The 16,172-nt window shown below is 32.0% G+C and overlaps 1 protein-coding gene across 1 annotated transcript; it reads left to right on the plus strand.

Moving 5' to 3' along the window:
• The first annotated feature begins 7,131 nt into the window (after nt 1-7,131).
• On the plus strand, nt 7,132-7,507 carry LOC120181191 (protein NIM1-INTERACTING 2-like). Its single transcript, XM_039186373.1, has one exon. The coding sequence runs from the start codon at nt 7,132-7,134 to the stop codon at nt 7,453-7,455; it is 324 nt and encodes a 107-aa protein (XP_039042304.1). The 3' UTR covers nt 7,456-7,507.
• Nucleotides 7,508-16,172: the final 8,665 nt, after the last annotated feature.

Below are 16,172 nucleotides of genomic sequence, written 5' to 3' on the forward strand. Positions count from 1 at the left end.
GAATCATATTGAAAAAGAAAGACAAAAGATAGAAGATGAGAGGGAAATGTTTGTTCCAGAGGATTAGTTTGACCATGCTGATGTTAGGGGCAAACTACATACAATAGTGAAGGAAGACCGAGATCTCCATTTTGAAGTCAAAAGATGATTACTGATAGATATTTCTGCACATAAGAAAGTCATGTATTACATATTGCATTCACATTTCATGCATCAGAGCATATTTTTGCAGATTTTTCATGAAAAGAAGAGAATAAAAAATGACGAAATTCAAGCATTGAATGAAGGAAATTATATTCTGATTGGCAGAACCTCAAGAATTGAAGAGTCGAATCCTAGAAGAATCATTACTTTGATTTGGGGGCACGTTACCCAAACAACATGATATTTTCAAAAGATTTTTAAGAAACTAAGCCTGATTTTTAGGTGTTTCTTGATGACGATTTTCAATGAATTTTTATAAGAAACTAAGCTTGAGGGACCAACGTGATATGTTAGGGTTCCTTGATGAGAAGCTTGAGGGACCAACGTGATATGTAGGGGTTCTTTGATGAGAAGCTTGAGGGACCAACGTGATATGTAGGGGTTCCTTGATGAGAAGCTTGAGGGACCAACGTGATATGTAGGGGTTCCTTGATAATAAGCTTGAGGGACCAACGTGATATGTAGGGGTTCTTTGATGACAACTAGAGGGACCAACGTGATATTTAGGGGTTCCTTGATGACAACTAAGAAGCTAAGCTTGATTTTCAAGGGTTTCTTGATGAGTAAGTCCTTCGGGCCATCAGTAAGTCTTTCGAGCATGATGCTTAAATCCTTCGGGTCATCTATAAGTTTTTCGAGTAAGATGATAAGACCTTCGGGCCATCCATAAGACCTTTGGGCATGATGTTTTCAACATTTTCGGTACTTGATTCATCATATATGGAGTTGAATCAACGCCACCTCACTCGATGAACCAACGTGATATGTAGGGGTTCTTTGATGACAACTAAGAAACTGAGCTTGATTTTTAAGGGTTTCTTGATGAGTAAGTCATTCAGGCCGTAAGTAAGTCTTTCGAGTATGATGCGTAAGTCCTTCGGCCCATTTATAAGTCTCGCTTGAGACAATTTTCCATTGAAATAAGAAATTTTATCTCACTTGAGAGAGCTTCTCTTAAAATAGGTTTTTTATTCATTTTCATCCAGATGTTGAATATTTGACAGGAATTTCAAAGTTAGCAGAGGTTTTATTTCACAATCTCATGTTGAAGAGGAAGATTTCCACAATGATCAATTCACGTCTTTATTTTTTAAAGAAGTGGATCTCAACAAAGATTCAAGGACCTTTGGGTTAATACCTTCGGGTACTTTAAACACCAAATCACTAATACATGACAATCTTTTGCAGGTTTGAAAAACTTCAAAGAGATGATAAATCGATCAATATTTTTAATGGAGAGTTCATAATGAGAAGAACTCATCCGATAAATGGAGAAGAAGTTCATAATGAGAAGAACTTGTTCAACCTTGGTTCGATTCAATCACAGAAGGAGGTGGATCAACATTTTTATTTTCGCTCAAATTCATCGCAGAAGGAGTTAGATCAGCGTCAACTTTTTGCTCGATTCTATCACAGAGGAGGTAGATCAGCCTTGACATCTCGTTCGATTCCATCACAAAATGAGGTGGATCGACATTTTTTATTTTCGCTCAAATCCATCGCAGAAAGAGTTGGATCAGTGTCAACCTTTAGCTCAATTCTATCACAGAATGAGCACTGACATCTTGTTCGATTCCATCACAGAATGAGGTGGATCGACATTTTTATTTCACTCAAATCCATCACAAAAGGAGTTGAATCAACAACAACATTTTGCTCGATTCTATCACAGAAGGATGTAGATCAGCACTGACATTATATTCATTCCATCACATAAGGAGGTGGATCAATATTGTCATTTTTGCTAGATTTCATCACAGAAGGAAGTAGATTGACATCCCTAACGAAGAGTTCGTAATGAGAAGAACTCATCCGATCAGAAGAACTTAGAACTCAAAATTTCATTGATGGACTAAACAAATGAAAATTGGTGCTTTACGTCTTTGATTTATTCCTGTTTCACAATAACAAGCAAAGAGGGGCAGCTATAATCACCAATTTTCAAAGTCAAAAAACAGCTTACCCACTACCACCGATTGCTCCACTACCATCGAATTCCAGCTGGAACCACAGAACAAACAATGATACCAACTATTTTGACTTTAAACATTTTTGAAGAAAAAAACAAGAAAAAAACAAGTAAAAAACAGTGTAAATCGGGTCTATAAATACCCTAACAAAAATGTAAAGAATGGATCCAGAAAAAAACAATAAAAATCAGATTATTCCAAGGGATTTCGAGTATTTTTTTCGGTTTCGAATCGAATATAATTTTTTCCTTTTTTGAGCTTTGCATGTAAAATAAAAAAAAAGGGAAAGAGAGTGAGTAGATCCTTACCTTAGAAGAGTGTCGATCGGGACGGTTCGTGGTGGTGGCCATGGTGGTTCATGGCCACCGATCGTTTATTCCACAAAGTAAAAAAATGAAATAGAGAAAAAGAGGGAGAGAGTTGAGAGAAATAATAAAGAGAAGATGAATGTGGAAGTTTTTTAGCTTTATCGTGTTACTGGAAAGTTTAAAAGGGGTGATTTCATTTCTTTTGGGTAAATCAAGCTTTAGGTCCCTTAATTTTAGTGTTCATGCTTTTGTCACCAGACTTAAGGGTTAATTACCCATAGGTCCCCATATGTTAGGCTTTTCGTGTTCTAATTGCCCAAATAAGGTCTAATTTGGTTTTCATCCTCCTTTTCAGCCTATTATACGTTTTAGCCATTTGTTTAAGGAAAAATACGCTTAGACTCCATTAGATTTAGCGTTTTTGCATTATGGTCACTTGCAGTGGTTATTTTATTTTATTTTTCTTGAGTTGATCTGTATTTTTTGCATTTTTATTTAAACTTGAAAAATGAATAATTGTCGTTTAATTCCTGTAGATTAAATGTATTGTGTATTTTAGTCAATAACTTGCTTTTCATTATTTTGTTTTGGGTATATTTACTTAATCTTTAATTTAGTCATTTATATTACATGTTTTGTTAATTTTGTTTTTAAATCCCCATAATTTAATTGACAATATGATTTAGTCCCTTTATATTTAATTTGTGAGACCTCGATTAAAATTAATTTTTGTATACTTATTTTATTTTTATTTTTTGGTTATTTTTTTAAATATTTTTATTATTTGTTGTTTTTAATTATTTTAACTTAGTTCCTCGCTTTTAATAATTATTAGGACTTAAACATGTAGATTAATACTTTAAACTTTAAGATTTATAGGTTTAGATCTTTAAATTTTAGGATTTTAATTTAAGTCTCATCATTGTAGCTTTTTTTAAATCATTTGATTATTTAGTCCCTAATCTTAATTAGAACTTTAACATTTATATAATTAATTAAGATTAATATTAAAGCCTCTACTGTTAGTTAGATTTCTAACTAGTCTTTTAATTTAAGGGATAATTCGAGTTGACCCTCGCGTAAATGCTCGAGGGACCATCTCAGTTATTCGATTCAATAATTATTTAAAATCAAATAGGATTAATATTAAGCTTACATTTTAGATTTGAGCCCCTAGGTTTCTTAATTCTCATAATTTGACACCTTAAGTTAGAGAAAAGCCTTAATTTACTTTAGATTAATTAGGATTGAATAAAATTTTGCTTGATCGCATTGTTTTTATAAACCTAAGGCATTGTTCACTTATTTAAGGAATTAATAGTATATCTCCCGCGTTCACGCTCAGGGGGTGACTACTGATGATTCCCTAAATAGGTCGACATCCTTTTTAAATCCGCATCATGTTTTCTAAAATTGAGGCAATGTTCGGTTATTAGACACAATAGTTGATATTCCACATTTACGCTCGGGGGCGAATGTTATCAGTCTCAATAAACGAATACCCTTTTCAAACTCTGCATCCTTAATGATTTTTAAATTAAATAAAGATCGAACTCAAAATTTTCGATTTTAAATATAGGGTAATCAACTAGGTACCAATTTTTGGGTGCTTGTGGGGGTGCTAATCCTTCCCCACACGTAACTGCCTCCCGAACCTGATTTTTGGATTTTTACAAACCCCAAAACTCAGTATTTTAATAAAAATAAAATGTTTTATTAAAATCACTCGATTTTTATGGTGTTCCAATCTCACATTAAATGATTGGTGGCGACTTCTCACATTTTTAAATATTTTCAAAGAGAAAACCCTCAAGTCGGTATCGATCTTTCCCTGCCCGGGCGAAAAACTAATTAGAGGTAACGGCAGTTAAATGCCACGTCAACAAAACTAATTAGAGGTAACGATAGGGAATTTACTGAAAATTAACTAAAAGTTCGATGATTGTATTCAAAAGTTAGGTGACCAAAATGCAAACACCCTAAATATTCGGGGATTATTTATATACTTTACCCATAATGGAAAACCAATGGTTGTATATATAGCTCCGAGTGTACATGAGAATCAAACAAAGGAACAATAAACTCCAATGAACGTAAAAGTTATGCGCAAAATCATCAAAAGCATGCATCCAAAAGACAACAACAACATAGTGCGGCAGCACTGCAGAAAAACAAAACACAAATAAATTAATATATTCAAAATTTCTACCCAAAAAGAATGAAAAAAAGACCTGAATGTCGATTGATCTGTTGTTGCTGGTTATGGTTCATCTTCGAAGTTAGTTCGAACAAGTAGGAAATGAAGATGTGTGAAGAGAAAAAAGTAATTTCTATGGGTGAAATTGGGATATTGTATGTGTGCTTTAAATTGGGAGAAAACTCTAAAGTAAGAGGGAAAGAGAAGTTTCCCCTTGGTTAACTTGAGAGAGTTTCTAGCGAGCAAGATGCAAGGTAACACACTATCAACTCTTATCTACTTCTAGTGGTCATTAGAAATGAGTTATAGCTTGAGAATAAGTTATAAAGCTTAGTGTTAAATGTTAATGGTATATTACATTATTTATGTTATAAGGATGATATAAGTCTTATTTACCTTGTAATCACATAAGACTTTAAAGAATGTTTGGGGACCTCACTAGGGTCTTTGGGATTGAAATATAGCATTTTCGTTTGTGCTTTATGACTTATGCAGGTAGATTATCGATACTATAGGGATAATATCAATACTTGTTCTTCGTTTTGGGCAAATTCTTAAGTTTCTGTGCAAGAGTATCGATACTCTTTCAAGAGTATCGAAACTTTGGGTCATAGTTTTGAAACTCCTATAAAAGTTTTGAAAATGGGCATAACATAATGTTTAAAAAGTATCAGTACTTATATAAAGTATCAAAACTTTTGCAGGAGTATCGATACTCTTGGGCTAGTATCGATATTTTCAGTTTGTTTTTGGAAAAAAAGATCAGTTTTTAATGAAATTAGATTCAATGTACTCCAACACTTCAATATTTCCTCACATAATACTTCAAGTGAGAACATTAATTATGTTTAATTCAAACGTAGAAACGAGAATAAATTATGGTGAAATAAGACTAGTCTTGTTTGAATGCTAGGGAAAACGACCAGAACACTCGAGTTCATTTAGAAAAGATAGCAGAGTCGAAAGTATATATTCAGCCCGGATATCCTTAGGAAGTGCACAAGGTACTTTAAGCTGACTAATTTGGACGCAAGGTCTGACACTCAAGGAGTGGGCTAGTCGAGAGTGTGGTGTCCGATGCAGAGATTCCGGGGGCCACACTCTCGGTAGACTAGAGGGGTGTGTGAGCTCCGAGATACAGAACCCTCAGCCGCACCATGATGTCTACCATAGAATATAGAGTGAGTATACGAGTATACTCACTAAAGTAGAACAGAACAGACCAATAGACCAAATAGCAGTAAACTTGATAGCTTTAGCATTTCAGTGACAAAATTTTAGTATGTTTTAGTTGTTAGTGTGGCGCTGAGCTATTGTTTTCCATTTGCAGGTTAGTAGATCGAGAGTTCGAGGAGCAGTAAATAGATCAAGATCTAGACCTAGGGCAGATTCATAGTATGTCTCAACAATTTTTTAAGGGCATGTATATTTTATAAACCCTGTTGTATTGGTTGGGTCGTAAATTCTATTAAGAGTCGGTATGTAATATTTTTATTGTAAATGTTTATTTTGGAACTCCCCAATATAAAGTTTTAAAATTATATTATTTCATAGATGTTTTATTTGTGGAAATGGTCGTTTTATAGTACAAGAAAAGAGTAAGGTGTTGGTCAGCCATTCCGGTGATTCTGTGTGACATCCTACATCAATCGACCGTGTGTCGTACTGGTCTAGGGTGTTACACCACTTCTTTTTCAAACCTTCTACTTCACTCCCGTTGAACATTTAAACCAGTTTGGTACATGCATATTTAAAGGCATTGAACATCTTGTCTTGGGAAGCTTCGATATTCCTAGTAAATGTTCTTACCCATACTTTTTCTTTTCTACCGACCATATTTGTACTAACGAAACCTTTTGTTATATGTAGCACTACTTTACACTTGGGCATCTATTCTCTCACTCTCAAATCTCAGAATTCTGTAATCGAACACTTAAATATGTAAATTTTATATCTCTTATATAATAAATTTATAGGAGTTAAACAATCTCGATGATTAAAATATAATTATTATCTCTTAAAATTTTAGATTCGAACCAAGATTTATAAGGATTTTAAGTATTTATTATTAATAATACATAATTTTATTCCTCTTACTGTATAATTGTACAAATTTACTCCAAATATTGCTCTTCATATGCTTTAGTTGCACTCACCATTCACCAAGCATTTGTCGGAGCAGCTCGAGTCTTCTTAATGGGGCCGTCGAAATCGGCGTTCAGAGAAGTCTGACATACCTAACCTCATCGGAATATTCGATTATGACGTCATCTCCAATGTGAACGCAACGATTGTCCTCTCCCTTTCAAATATTCTATAAGATGTCTTTGGTATCTCATCACGCCATGCTATAATTATTCTCTAAATCTTGTGACGCTAACGTTCACGTACGGTCCACCCTTTTCCTATATATAGATCGAGTTACCACTGCCTCGGGAAAGTTCGACGAGAGATGGAGGGGAAGAAGAGGAAGTCGGAGGTGAAAGGCACCGTCCCTGGAGGATCTCTGAAGAGGGGGAGAGGGGAGGAGACGACCGTGACGGAGGAGGAGGTGGAGGAATTCTTCACTATCCTTGGCCGGATACACGTGGCGGTAGATTATTTCAAGAAACGTGACGGTGACCTACGAGACTTGACGGATTTGAGGAAGGTAGGGTCGTTCAGTTTGGGAGGGAACGTCCAAGGAAACGGCGGCCAGGAGAAGGCAGCAAACACGGAGGAGAATGTGGGTTTGGATTTGAATGCTGATCCGGATACGATTTCAGACCCGGTTTAACGTTAATCACAGGTTCATAAGCTACATTATTATTGTTACTATTATGTTTACAATTATAGGTCATTATTAGTGCATTAATGTATTACGTATGAACTGATATTAGCAAAATAAAAGTCATTTCAGATGCATGCAACCATGTAAAAACACCAATATGTACGTCCATGTAATGTGTCGTGGCCACCCACGGTAAGGTAGTCCAAACATGGACGAAGAAAATCGTGTTTTCATTAGATAGGATGGATCGCAGGGTGGGCAAGTCAGTCGCCCATAAAAATTTAAAATTATTATATATTTTAGATTTTATCTATGTATTTTTTAATAAAAATCTTTTTTCATCCCTTCTGAAATTTTAAAAGTTCACGTTTATCTTCTAACATAAAATCCTGGCGCCCATCTCTGATCCTAGGTATATTTAATGTTTGTGCCTAACATTTTATTAAACTTTTTTTAATAATGGTAGACATTCCATAGATAATAGATTGTTAGATTGATTCCTAAATAAAGATATACTATATCTTAAGAACACCGTTGTTCCTACAACCCTATATTTCATATAATTTGATACTTTATTTATAGTAGTAATATTTTTTACTCACAAAAAATACAAGATCGACGGTGTGTATATGTTGTGACTCATGGTCTCAACTAAGTATTTGAGGGATCATATTGTAGCTAAGGATTAACTTACCAGGGATGGACCAAGGGTGGAAGCAGTCGCCTCTTTAAATTTAAAGATTAATTTAGATTTTAGATTTTTTTAATGTATTTTTTATTTAAAATCTGTTTTCGTCTCTTAAGATTTTATTAGTTTAAGTTAACCCTAGGATTTTATAAGCACAAATTCGCCCCCAACATAAAATCACACGTCAGTCCTTACTTACGACTTGCTTATTTTCTGAATAAATAATCAAGATTAAGGTTGATTTGGTTGGGAAGCATCCTCTCAAGTGTCACACGAATTAATAAATGAATACACTAAAACAAAGTTTGTAAATTGTAATACGTGATATCAGAACCCAAAGGATGTGCACATTAATAAAAGGGTGAATTACAAACTTACTCACTGAATTTTACTCTTCCCTGTTTCATTTATCATACTTTTAATTTTTTTAATTTGCTCGCTAAACTTTAGACATTGAACTTTTTTGTCACTTGATTGTTAAATTTCTAACGGCCTTATTACGTTGCTATATTAATTGAAAAAAAAATAAAAGTATAGTGAGTAAAATAGGAGAGATAGTAAACTTCAGTGGATAAACATGTAATTTATCTTTTTAATTATATGTCATATGTGGTATGTTTTATTATTAAAAACAAACCACATTAGCATCCCGTTACGGATTAATTATATGTCCTATGTGGTATGTTTTATTATTAAAATAAACCACATTAGCATCCCGTTACGGACTAAACGGTCAAGTGACAAAAAAAGTTTAATGTCTAAAATTTAGTGAGCAAATTGAAAAATTGAAAGTTCGGTGAGTGAAATATGAGAGAGAGTAAATTTATTGAGTAAGTGTTTAATTTACCCTTAATAAAAACACAACAATACCTTTACCTAAGCAGACTAATATTGTGAAACATTGATGAGCCATTTGTGGTACCCTGGGCCCTTATTACTGGGCATATTATTGAGGGTTTTTTGGCTCAACACGCCAAAAAGTATAGTTCGATAGGCCATGTGAAAGTTTATTTTACGATAAACGGTATTAGTTGAAGTGACTTAGAATTCATCACGTCGATATGACGAGTTACAGTAAAATATTTTTATTTAAACTTTTTATCTTGATATGATAAAATTTAATAAAATAATTATGTTTTATTGGAACTCGTCATGTTGAAGTGACGAGTTCCATGAATACTGTAGAAAATATAGTAGATCCTAAAATAAAAGTGTTTGTATCTTATTTTGTCAAAAAAAAAATCGGGTTACCCTGTTGGGCCAAAGAAAGCCTATTATTGAGAGGTTCATAATGAATAATTAAACATATATTTTTATAAAGAAAATTAGGAAGAATACAAAAATTACCAACGAAGAAATTAATTAAGATAACATGTATTATAATTGATAAATTAATAAACTAAATTACATTATAAAAATTAAGTATCAAAACGATAATGATATATAACTTGATATCAAAGTTTTTTTTTTTTTTTTGAAATAAATATGCATGAACAAGAATAATAATTACCAAACAAATAATGAATTACTATAATACCTGCTTTAAAGCTCAAAAAACATATATCGGTTATAGGTGAACATTCAAATCAGGAGCTAAATTATACTTTTCCGTCACATTATGCATGTTCATGTCAAATTTTTTAAATTCTGACTATGATTATTTTAAATATTTTAAACAGTTAAATTTTATAAAATATATATTTAAAAACTATTCGATTGAAGATTTTTAAAAAAAAAATTTATTAGTAATATTTTTAAATATGGCTTATAGTTTTTTTTTAAATTTCCGAGCACATGTTTAATAGACTTACCTACTTGAAAGATTAAAAATTTATGAGTTGGAAGATAAGGATAACATTAATTCAACACCTACCAAAATTTCCAAAAAAAAGTATATTAATATTTTACGTGTAATATTGTGGAGTTAAAATTTAACTGATTTTACAAAAATATGAACTTGAGCGTATAATATTTTTATTTATTGAAGTTTAACTTGTTTAATTTTAAAATTGACGAGAATCTAAGAAGTATTTAAATTCTAGACTTAGCCTTTTTTTTAATTATAAATTTGATAGGGACTTAAAAAAATTTAAACCGAGGAATGTTAGGGGTTAATTGGCTAAACTTCAACATTGATAGGGGACTTGAAAATAATTAAACCCAACTTCAACATATGTGTGATTTGAATTACCTTTACCTACTCCATAGATTGGAAGATAAAGGTTAATTTAACACTTTCACCAACTCTCGAGTCTATTACCATTATCATTTATAATTGGTATTTCTTTGAATAGTATGTTATAATACTTATATTAGTCGGGTCTTTTATCGTTTATAAATCAAAAGATATTAAATATTTACGTATATTTAATCTCATTTAATCAAAAAATGCATTTAATCTCATGTCTTTCTATAATAATATTAATCGAACTAAACTCCTTCCATTTAAACTACTAAATGTTAATGATTTCTAGAATGTTGAAATTAGATCCAATACTAGCTGGAGCTTAAGGCGAATCCTAAAGATGAGATAAGGTTTTTCTTGTTCTGTCTTCTCGAGCAAGAAAGTGAGTGAAATTTGGAATGCGATTAGGTTGAAGGACACTAAAGTACCAGGCAGAAGCTGATTTGGTTTCCTCTCACATCCCAAAACATAGTTTGATAGTATGGATGACATTACTCGATAAACTTCCTACTAAGGAAAGGTTGCATCGTATGGGGCTTATCATTGAATGTCAATGCGTTTTTTGTGATGATGTTTTGGAGACAAGGAACCACTTGTTCATTGAGTGTCCTATGGCAGCTTATTTATGGGAAGCAGTTTTCTTCCTTTCTGGCTTGCGGTTTAGAGTTTTGTCATGGGAAGCTCATATAGCTTGGGCTTGTGCTAATTGGAAAGGTAAATTCTTGCTCACTACGATTATGAAGATTGCTTCAAATGCTCTTTTCTACATTCTATGGGAAGAAAGAAACAAAAGTTTGGTCCAAGGTCGATCAAGAAATGTTGAAGAAATGCTCCATGCCATTAAGGATATTGTTGGTTTACAATTAAGGGGTAGGAATATAAATAGATTAGATATTGTTAATATTACTCTTTGTAATAATTGGTGTATAGTTTGATCATTGATTTTTTGTAAGTAGGGTGATCAAATGTAATCAGAACTCTGATTGTTTTTATAGTAGTTTACTGCTCTATGGGTAATAAAATTGAATTATCCAAAAAAAAAAGTTAACACCACCACGGCATTGAGATCCATAAATAATTATTAAACATTTGCAAAAGAAAGTAATAATTTAAGGATAAAGTACATAAACGTCCCCAGACTATAAGTATGATTTATTGAGCCCATTAACTATTAAAAATTATAAAATGATCCTATAACTATATAGAGTTTTTTTGTTGAGTCCCTTGACTATTAAAAATTACAAAATGATCACTTGACTATTCATTATGTTCCAAACTCGTCATTTTCTGTTAAAAAATTAATGACTGCATGAGTTGGATGTCAACATATTAACTGAGATACAATAGTTGTTTGAGACTATGAGATCAAGTTTTATCATGTATCAGTTAGCAGATTAACGTACAACTCACACCATCGTTAAATCTTTAACGAAAATTAAGAGTTTGGAACAAAACTAATATTCAGATGACCATTTTATAAATTATAATAGTCAATGGACTCGACAAAGTAACAACTTGTAGTTAGAGGACCATTTTTATAACTTTTAATAGTTGATAGACTCAATAAAATAATATCCTATAATATAGAGAACATGTACTTTACCCATAACTTAAAAGAAAAGGAAAGAAAAGGGAATACTGGGTTTTCAAATTTTCTAAAGTAAATTATATCACAGGTCACTAGTTTATTAGCAAGTTTAAAAACGAGTCATTGAGTTTTAAAAATCATAATCAAATCACTTAAATAATCGATTATAATAATTAGCTCATTATACCATTAAAATTCAAACTACAACCTGATTTATAATATTTTAATCATGATACACCCAAGAATTTCAAAAGGTTAAAATCCAATTACTCAATTAATAGACTATAATAATCAAGTCATGTGCAATATAAAATATATTAGTCTATGGTGGTTGGTGAACCCAAAATTTTATCTTGATCTTCTCATTCGACATATCATATTAGATTCTGAAAATTCATAAAATCACCCACAAATGTTCAAACTTCTCGAGCTCGGATCTACGTCATCCACTGTTAGATGACCTCTATAGAGATATGTTCGTCTCCTCGCCAACGATAACTCCTCCACTGTTTCAATCTTTGAGTGGAGCCCCCAATCTTCATGAAGATCAAAACCCGTATCATCTATTTGTTACAAAACTATTTAGTGACTCAATTGTAGCTTTTGAAATATATGACTTATTTGTAATCTTACTTATAATGGACCGGCATGTGGTATAAAATTTTAATTGAAAATATTTTCTAACAATACCATTTACCATATGTCCAGTATTCAAAATAATGGTGATCTATTTGTAGCAAAAGATTGTTAAAAGTGAAAAAGTGAGTGACTCGATTGTGCCTTTTTAAAATATAGTGACTTCTTTAAAAACCTACTAATAATAAAGTGATTTGTCATGTAATTACCTCATTACATACAAGTAATATATGCGATAGCAGCTCCCCTTATTTATTTATTTATTTTTTGTTGCCTTTCCGGTTCTAAGGTGTCACGATGAATAATTCAGACCAAACCGCATCGCACACCTAGTTTAGGTAGGTGAGTTTCTCAGTATAAATTTTCTACATACACAAAAACTCAAACTTGAGACTTTACTTAAGCGATATCAAACTAATTATCACTTGAACAAACCCCTCTTGATAGCTACCCTTATTCATTTATCATCCTAATGATATGTGATTGTTTACCACAATACGTCGACGTTTCACTTGTGATGGGATCAGAGAGTTAAAACTTATGGGTGTCAGCGAGATGAACTGCGGAGATTAAGAGGTTATAGAAATTAGAGTAAAATACATATTTTTAGCATTTAAACTATCAGTTTGATTATTTTGTCGCAACCTAAGCAGTATACACCAATTTGACCGATGCGGGTGTAGCCTAAGCAGAAGATATATTCGTTATTAAACTTAAGTCTAATTGTGGTTTTAGTCCCTCTATTATACTAAAAGTTGAGATTTGGTGTATTAATTTATTATATTATATCTAATATTCGACTCATTAGAGGATAATTCAGATCAATTCTGCAAAAAATCGTTACAATAATTATTCTTCTAATCTTTTATTTTATAATATTTAATTTTAAATTCTTAAAATATAATGTCTCGCCTCATGTAGTAGTAATTTTTTGAATAAAATAATAGCATGATAACAAAATTATCTCTGAACGTTTGCACAACTACTCACTTTGTTCCCCGTCTCTTTTTAAAGCATTTTAACCCACAACGTTTTATTTTGGAGCAAAATGTCCATTGATTGGATGGAAATTGTTAGTTGACTAACAATCAACACCTATTGACCTGCCAGGTCCACACTTGATGCTAAATATCAAAATATTATTTTTAAATATATTTTTATAAGTGTATTTATAATTAATTATAATTATAATTTATTTAAAAAATTTACATAGTGGCATCATATGATGCATCAATAGAAAGCATTAACAATTTGTTAATTATAATTTCATCCAATCAAATAAACATTTTACCCAAAAGTAAAATATTAAGGTTAAATGCTTTAAAGAAAAAGGTAAGGAATAAAATAATCATTGTGCAAAACGTTGGGATAATGTTCCAATTTGCAAATGTGCCATGACTTTTTTTTCTTGGTTTTTTGAAATGATAATGTTCCCTTGGCCGCCAGGCAATCAAAGATCAAGAATATAATTAATATATGTACAAAGACTTTTAACTATTTGACAATAAACGCTCATACCTCTACATACGTACTTAAATAATCTAATATTTCAATCCTTACCAATATTTAATTTTGATTACGTTGCTGCGAGTCGCTCTCTAAGTTTACCGGCAACAATAATTATTAATTTAGGTAATCAAGCCGAAACCAAACATAAAATGGGTTAACCAAATATATTAATTAAGATAACTTTACGGCAAAGTTGAAGTTAAAATCACAACTAAACTTTGGTTAGGACAAAGCCATAAGCTGTCTAACTTTTTGTCTGATTTACAAGGCTGAAGATTTGTGTTTGTGTCAGGCATGCTTATCCTTTGTTAATTTTATTTTTAATGCAAAAACAGTAGGTAGGATGACGACGAAGAACAAGAGCCGGTTGTGTTTTCTTCTTACCCGTATCACAAATTGTTTAATATTTCAGTCTATGATTGTCGATAACATATCGGTGTTGATATAGGACGTTGAATATTTTTATGTAATTTAAAATTTTATTTCGGTTAATATTTTATCGTATAAAACTATGATGATATTTGTTTTATTTTTTTATATATTTTAATTATTTTAATAAAAATTATTTTTATCTCTTAAAATTGTATAACCTCATTTTCTAACATGAAGCTTTTAGGTCCTTCCTTGTTTACAATAAATTTTATATATTTTCTTATTTTTCTTGTCATAATATAACCCAAACATAATAATTTAACAAAATATAATTAAAAAAATTTATTTAGTCTAGTGATTGGATTCCGAAATCCTTTCCCAAAAGTATTCATTGTAACACCCCCAACTCGTACCCGACCCGGATACGAGTCTGAGATGTCACATTACCTTTTTAAAACATTACTCTTAACAATAATACAAAATACTTAAAATTATATTAAGAAAATACGATAATATACATATATTAATACAAGTTTACCAAATACTCAGAGCATACACAACTTAACCCTTTAGTTACATGTCAACACCCATTTACATAACAAATGACCTACTGATTAGATTGCTTCTGATCTGATAGTTGCAGGAGTAATGTTGTCAGCTGCTTAACCTGTATCTTCTACTTTCTCGGATCCTACGCGTGAAACACTCACATGCTAAGTCATCGACTTAGTGAGGCAATGTAATAATAATAGCAAGGAACTGTAATGAAAATGCCATAATGATATGAAACGAGATGAAATCGTATACTTAATCAATGTAGTTTATATCACCATGATCCTTACCCGTAGCATATTACATTCATTCACGAATTTGTATTAATAAGTTTATTGGCCCATGATACCATACTAGAACCTAAGGTACGTGAGTATTGTGAGGTTGTGCACTATGTTGTCACCACAGCTCGTATAAATTGCACCGAAGTACAACGTAGAGTTTTTGCACCGAAGTGCCGCGTAGAAATTTGTCCCGAAGACCACGTAGAATTTCCCGAATGACCACATATAAATTCCTTAAGAATCATATACATATGCCAATGATCAATTATGTGTCTCAAAAGACCTCACAAATGTTCCAAATAATATATATATCTCGAAGGACCGCGTAGACCCTCTACCCTTGCATGCAACTATACCTATAGTTCTCATCTACAGAACATGGGCTTTTACAATTCACATAATTTATATCGCATAGACATATCATTTCCATACCTTTACCACATAAACATTTCATTTTCCATACTTTTATCACATAATTCATATAATTTTTCTTGCATATTCATGTCACATAATGCATATAATATGAATTCATGTCAAGTATCATAATATGGAATGTGATCATGTATCAAATATTTAATCTAGACTTATCACAAGTCTAGAACTGAATATACTATATTCATGCTATACATACTCATCTATATTTCCTTGCTTTTTCCTCGATCGATCTTAGTTGTCGATTATCCAGAACTCGATTAGGCTCAATATCTACATAAACATAATTTTCAAGATGATATCAGATGCCTAAGTCTGAAATTAACTTCTAATAGCCTAAACAATTTTAAGGAATTGATTTTTATTTTTTTCTTTAGGGGGGAATCGGTTCTCTACTGTGGGGGTATCGATTCCTCTCTGGCATTCTGGAATTTCACATTCGTTTGAGGGGGTATCGATTCCCCTTGAATGGGTACC

This window comes from Hibiscus syriacus, unplaced genomic scaffold (assembly GCF_006381635.1).
Source record: "Hibiscus syriacus cultivar Baekdansim isolate YM2019G1 unplaced genomic scaffold, ASM638163v2 tig00112517_pilon, whole genome shotgun sequence".
NCBI classification, from domain to species: Eukaryota; Viridiplantae; Streptophyta; class Magnoliopsida; order Malvales; family Malvaceae; genus Hibiscus; species Hibiscus syriacus.